Raw genomic sequence first — 7397 nt, forward strand, 5'->3', positions numbered from 1 at the left:
CGATTTTAGTTTTGATACTCATTTGCTTGCGAAGCACGACCTCTGGTGAGAGAGATACACTAAATGCCCATTCACTGGTTTGAAATAAAAACAATTAAAACAGTTTATATTTTTAGTCATCTGCAACATACAGAATTAAGACCACTTACATGTGTATATTATCCATTTCAGTTTGGATTTTTCATCCCTAACCGCTCTTCTAAATATCCAACCACGCAGTTGGTTTTTTTATTTCAATTTTAAAGAATAAGTTAGGGAAAATATCCGACGAAGTATATTTTACTGTTTTTATTGAGTTTCATCTAAATGTCATCAAAATTTGTCAAAATATCAAATACACCATACTTTTCTATTTATTTAAAGCGTTACACAAGATTTGAACAATTGATTCATCCAAATATTTTTGAAAAATAACACCGATGATAAAATTATTCTGTGTGTAATATTTCAGACGCGAACTTTTTTTTTATACTTTTCTATATTATTATATTTAAAATGACCTCCTCTAATTTCTTATTTATTATAACGTCATAAAAGCACAATGACAACGCTCACCTTAAAAACAATAGAGAAATTGAAAAAAATTCAAAGATCAAAATAGGAATAGTTAGAATAACTGTATTTTTATTTTTCACTTTGGTTTATTGTAATAAATTTTATTGAACAGATTTTATACAAGATATACACCTTTATACACTGTATTTTACTAGAATACACAGACCCAAATTTTTAAATTTAAAAGATTTTACAGAAGACATGTTATTGAAAATGCCCTTTGAAAAGATGTTTAGTCTAAAATAGGATATTAAATTTAACTCTAATCATTTCGGATACACGATTTAAAAAGATCTAAACGTTAACCCACACATTCTGAGTATACAAATGGAAACACGAGTAGGTAAATCGAAATTGCTTCAAGTTAAAAAAGTAGATCTAATACTGTTTAATGAATTATCAATAGCTTTCAATGTCAGGGTTTTCGAATCATTATTCTGACTTCTTTCATTGAGTAACCATGACCTCTCCAGGTTTTCCACTCAATCCCTTCGCCATAATTTGTGTTTCCATACTCCCCGTTAAGATTTGCCCAGTGACAATTGCTATACCACCACCCTCCGTGATATTCCAATCCACAATTGCTTTCCCGTATATCGTTGTCATTGTCGTACGTACTGAAGAACATTCCGTCATTGTACCACATACTGTCTTCTGGAATACAAAATAACATATAAATAAAATAAAAAAAATAAAATGATGTTTTTGAAAATGTACTCTGTTTTTATTTTAAAACGTTTTAACTAGTTTAATAAGTTAAGGAAATAACAAAACCTTAGTAAAACAAATAAAACATGTGATAAAAACATGTAAAAATATCTATGTGGTCTTAAGTCAAGGATGGGGTAATGCTTATTTGTAAAGGTAAATGGTTGTAATTAATCACAAAATTGTTAGGAACCATATCATGTTGATGGTATGCTCAATCAGTTTTACCTAAAAGAAAATTATTACTAGTATTTTATTGGAATAATAAATGTTTCTAATTATTAATTGAGTTTGATTAAAAATTATGTTTATAGTACACATAAAATGAATGTTATTTGAATTGTTAAACAAATATAAGTCATTCTTTTTAATTGCCAGTTTGCCTTGAGCTATTGCTCTAGTAGGGTTTTTCAAGTTTTTGTTGCCAAATTTGAGTGGGTTCCCTTAATGACCAATAGACAAATTAATGAAACTGTAAACATGTGTAGGTGTTGTAACTAAATCAATATTAAATTTTCATGACAAAATTTGTACATTTCATTTCTGCCTTATTTTGTTTTCAAACGTATTGTGTAATTTAAAAAATTACATATTCAAAGTAATTGTAATTTAATTAATTATATTTAAAAATCCTTGTAATGAAAATGGCAATTTAATTGAAGGTTTTATGCAAGTAATTGTAATGTAATTCATAATGTAAGACCGTAGGCTACTGAGCCGGTATCGATTTTAAATTGTCGATATTGCCGATATATTTCTTTCACGTTTACATCGTCGGGATTGCCTCATAGATTATCTTGAACCGATATTGAGTTTATATCGTCGACATTGTCGACATTTCTTCGAAAATTATATATCAGGAATTGCCAACATTCCAATGTATACGATATTGAACCGATATTGAGTTTGCATTGTTCACAACACAGATATTTTTTTATCGTAGACATCGTAGACAATAAAAGAAATGTACTATGTACACATGATATCGACTCGATGTTGATCATCATTGCGACGATGTTGACGAATTAAACACGAGAGAGGGCATATAGACACCAGATTAGGATGTAGATTGGGTATTGGTCAACATTGAGATGTAACAATGTCGACGATGTAACAGGATCTAGGGTTACGATGAAGACATGATACTGTCTCGATGTCGATCATCATTGCGATGTTGAAAATGTCGACATTGTAAACAAGAAAGAAGGCACATGATGTTGATAAATGTCAATCGTATATTGGTCAAAATGTCAACATCGTCAATAAAACTGGATAACAAGATTAAATGTAAGATATAAGGCACTCAACGTAAACACAACGTCGACTCGATGTTGGTTAACATTGCGCTATCGACAGTCTCGATGACATAAACAAGATATAAAAGTTACGATGTATACGAAGAAACGATGTCGACTCGATGTCGACCAACATTGTAATAATGACGATATCAACGATGTAAACAAAAAAGAAATCGCACGATGTAGACACAGTGTCGACTAAGTAATGATCAACATAACGATGTCGACACTGTGTATAGTTTGGATTACAATTTTCATTGTCACAAATTTTTATTTCACTGTTATCTAAACAAAAATACCTGCATTCCCTGAATAACCATTGACATGCAGTCTATACTTCCAGTTTTCAGATTCGACATAAAAGGTCGAATACTCTGCATACTTCCAAACACAATCATGGTCCATCATTTCTATTCTGAGATATGTGTAGCTATCATTTGTTAATTCATGGATATTCCGGTTACCTAAATTTGGACACATTATATACCCTGAGAAAAGCATTAATATGCCAATTGTAAATTAGGAATATTTTTAATTACGCTTGTATACGTTGTTAAATTAAAATTCCTAGATAAAATACTCGACATTGTTAAAATTTACTTAATTAAAAAATTTAAATATAGTAAATCACAACATCAATACGTTGTAACAATGTATTATTATTTTACAAAAAGGATAAAAAGAATTATCCTCCCTTCTTTTAAGAAAGTATGTATTTCTGCTTCAAGTTTTACCATAATAATTATTTTGTGTTTTCTTTCTGACAAGTATCCTACCTAACCAGAACTCTGACTCTGTAGATCCAAATCCATCTTCGTAGTCTGTCCAGTCTCTCGTAAAATTCTCTGATCCATCAAACCGTCTCTGAATGAGCTTTTTACAATGATAAAAAATATCAAAGGAAACAAAATATAAATCATTTTTTGTAGTACATGTAGGTGTTTTACATGTAAAAGAGTTACATACACTAACTTAGAGAGAGAGAGAGAGAGAGAGAGAGAGAGAGAGAGAGAGAGAGAGAGAGAGAGAGAATTATTCATCGATGTTTCCTCCGATTACCTATGGTAGATATGATTAGCCAATTCATTTTTTGCATTCATTATTATTAGTAATATACACGTTAGTAATCTGAAGCATTTCCTTGAAATAACTTATAAATGTAAAAATATCTTTGAAAAATCACTCATTTATGCAATAAATTCTATATAACGTTAGACGATAAGACACAAGTAAAAGCAACATGTTTCATATTACCATATTATTAATAATCTAGAAAATAACAATGAGAGACAGAGAGACAGAAAGAGACAGAGAGCGACAGAGACACACAGAGAGAGAGTGAGAGAGAGAAAAAGAGAGAGAGAAAGTGAGAGAGAGAGAACAACAGACCATCCATTCATGGTTCCCCTGATTACATAAGGTAGATATGTGTTGCCCATTTGTTAATTTTACAGAGCAATAAAAATCTGTACCTACAAAGAAAAAATAATACAAACTTCAGACAAAAAAAAAAAAAACCAAGCAGTCACCTTATTTGGGGAAAATTGGAAACGTACGCGGTTATAATAAGCCAACCTTCAGCGGTGATTTGTGTAAAAAGTTCCCCTGATCAACAATACAACACATAATATAAGTATTATATATTAACTAAAGAAACCCGTCATTTTTATACTAATACTTTGCCCAAATCATAAATACTACAGGCAAAAAAACTCACTGGAAACTCTTTTAAAGAAACTTATCTTCAATTTCTCTTTAATACATATTATATTCATTGCTGACGTCACTAGCATGTTTTATACATATAGATAAGATCAATGCCGAGAGAAGTGTAAACAAGGAGACCCAAGATTGAGATGAGTGAATGTTATTTAGGACATATTCAGAATAATACGAGCATGAATATTTTGTTTCATCCGGAAGTGTAATAAATTAAGCAGACAGGCATTAATATGGTTCGACCGGCTTTTCCTCTGCCAGTGTGTATAAAAAGAGAAGGGTAAAACACAACCCCACACAATTTAAAATATGAATTTTGCAAACATAAGAAGGATATGATCTAGAAAACTTGAAGAGTCCTGTTAGAAACCATTTGTTTGGTAGGCGTAAATGGAAATTACATAGTATCTTTAGTGAAATTGAAAAAGTTGAAAGAGTTGAGAGAGTTTTCGGTAAATAATGACTTTTTGGGGGGAAAAATATAGTTACAATGTAGTAAACATAAACTAAATACTGGTCAAATTATGGTATCATACGTTGTAATGAACCCCGCAGGAGTGTTACACTTTTTAATTATTTGTTTAGGTGAAATCGTGATTTATTTTTAATTGTCACGTTATGCCATGGCAAGGAAATTTCAAAGAGGGACTCGACTCCGATGCATAAATATAATTCCTAAGTGAACATATTCCATTGTTATTATAGATGCAATTATTTTTGTCTACAAAATGCAATTTTTGTAATGACGAAAGTCTCTAAGATCATCAAGCTTGGAGTTGCCTTAACATACCAGCCTTTTTCGTAAATTTATTTATGTTATCTTAAATATGTGATAGTTTTTATATCAGGTTTACTACGTCCACCTTAGAATCGCTTGAGTTGTAGCCCTATCTAGTGGGTTCACCTTTTATTAAGCTAGGTCGACAGAGCTTTAGTCTTTTAAAACGAATGGTCTCGAGTTCGTGCCTACTTTGGACGTTTCTACTATAAATATAATTTGTTACTTTTGAACCCAACATAATAACCCGCCTAAAGAAATTTTAAATGTGTGAGATCTTTTAAAAGATTAACATTTTAAAAGAAATGAGAAGAAATTGATAGTATGTATATATACTGCCACGCTTTTACTAGCACTACATGAAACTTCATTTTTATCTGTTAAGCTCAGTTGACAGAGCTTTGTTTTTTCAAAACTTAAAGGTTTCCAATTTAAACCTTCTTGTTTTTTGTCGATTTTATATGTAATATTGAATTGTAGAACTCTTCCTTGTTGTCATTTAAAAAAAAAAAAGATCCCAGGAAAAGTACTTGAACGCCCTTAACTTTACGATTTGTGATTAATTCCACAAAGCTATAACACTATAATTTTCAAATGTCAGTCTTTGATTGAAAAAGTTGTCCTTTTCCCCAAATTTTTATTATATTTTTTATTCATTCATACACTTAATCAAATTTTACAAAGATATAGAAAAAGATTTCTGATGAATTTTTTAATCTGTGTTTATTTCAAAACAAAAATCAGAATACACTAAGCCTTTTAATTTTTATTTTTTAGGGAGTGTCAAATGTGGTACGGCAATTCACAATCAAATAAAAAAAATGAAACATGATTTGATCAATATAACAAGGCAATACTATACATTGACAAACTTGAATATAGCTAAATGAAAGTAAAACAGTTTTTGTAAGATCTTACCAATACTGATTCCGGTGAACTAAAAAATCCAAGAAAAAAATTATGAATTCAAATCTTCAAAAATAATATGAATAGCCACCACAGTTAAATAAATAAGAACGTAAATTCTATTCTATGTACCTTCTCATATCTGACGGCTTCTGATATCGTGTGAGATGGTATAAGAGCGGTAAATCCACGCAGAAGACGACACGTTTTTGATATGCTTTCTATGATATCAAACCCAACACACTGTGAACGAGCATTACAAGGCATACCACATTGTAATCGAGCGGAAACTTTCGGATTATCTATCGGAAACTCGTCGAGAATGCACGAATTTGATGTTGTGTTGCCCGATTGCACTGAGCGAAATTTGTTTTCTGCTGTGGATGAATAACACATTGCGAGTTTTTCAGAAAAGGCAAGAAAACAAATTAATAAATAGAGCTTCATGTTGTCTATTGTCTCTTGTCTGTCCATGTGAAGTTCGATTTTATATACTATGGAACTATTCAATATTTCCATAGTTATAACAAAACAAAACACAATTAAAACCTATTTTTAAGGGAACAATATACAACAAATTAGTTTGAAACTTTAATAAAATGTCCTATGTCATTATGTTATTAGAAACTTTCCAGTTTACCTAAAACTATTCATTTAAAGTACATTCTTGTTTACAATTTAAAATATTGATAAACTAATAGTCATCTAATTACGATACACGTAATAACTATCGATTTGAGACATTGTGTAAGATGATCAAAGTAAAGACATAAATGTTGACAAACATGCTTAAAGCTGACTTGAATTCAAAAATACATATTATTTCCCTTTTATCTCCGACTACCGCCATATTAGTTGTCGATTTCTATTGTTCTGCTCATCGCTGCACGCCTCCTATATAAGGCCGAAAGCACTATTCATGCTTCACCGCATTCAGGAATTTCATACACCCGAACACGTTACCTTGGACAAAAAAACTTTTAATAACGCGATTTGAACAAAAATAATATCACACCACTGCACTGGCAAGATATATCCAATAAACGACGAAACAAAACAGACACTTCCAAAATTCCTCGATAATTGTAGACCGTTTTCCTGTGTATGTTATAACATTGCATATGCGCCAACCACACACTGTGGCAGATCGAGCAATGTCAATTATCGCATAGATTTTAGAAACGGGAAGTTTTTGTAGGAATGGATGGAAACGTTGTTACTTTCTTGGATTACTATCATTTAGCAACTACGTTGGATGTAGTGTCGCCGGGGTTTTCAAGAAGATGCAGACGTTATGCACTCTGTATGAACGACACACGTGTTCGATGTGCATGCGAAGTAAGGCAGCATATATATATATATATATATATATATATATATATATATATATATATATATATATATATATATATATATATATATATATATATTGT

General features: G+C 30.9%; 1 protein-coding gene across 1 annotated transcript; it reads right to left on the reverse strand.

Annotated features, from left to right (window-relative positions):
* Positions 1 to 729: 729 nt before the first annotated feature.
* LOC105321368 (ficolin-2) lies at positions 730 to 6404 on the reverse strand. Its single transcript, XM_066074226.1, has 6 exons — positions 6097 to 6404; positions 5977 to 5995; positions 3951 to 4033; positions 3338 to 3434; positions 2861 to 3025; positions 730 to 1209 (listed from the first exon to the last, which is right to left on the reverse strand). Exons 1-6 carry the CDS (start codon positions 6358 to 6360, stop codon positions 971 to 973), a joined length of 867 nt encoding a protein of 288 aa, XP_065930298.1. The 5' UTR covers positions 6361 to 6404; the 3' UTR covers positions 730 to 970.
* Between the last annotated feature and the right edge of the window lie 993 nt (positions 6405 to 7397).

This window comes from Magallana gigas, chromosome 10 (assembly GCF_963853765.1).
Source record: "Magallana gigas chromosome 10, xbMagGiga1.1, whole genome shotgun sequence".
NCBI lineage: Eukaryota > Metazoa > Mollusca > Bivalvia > Ostreida > Ostreidae > Magallana > Magallana gigas.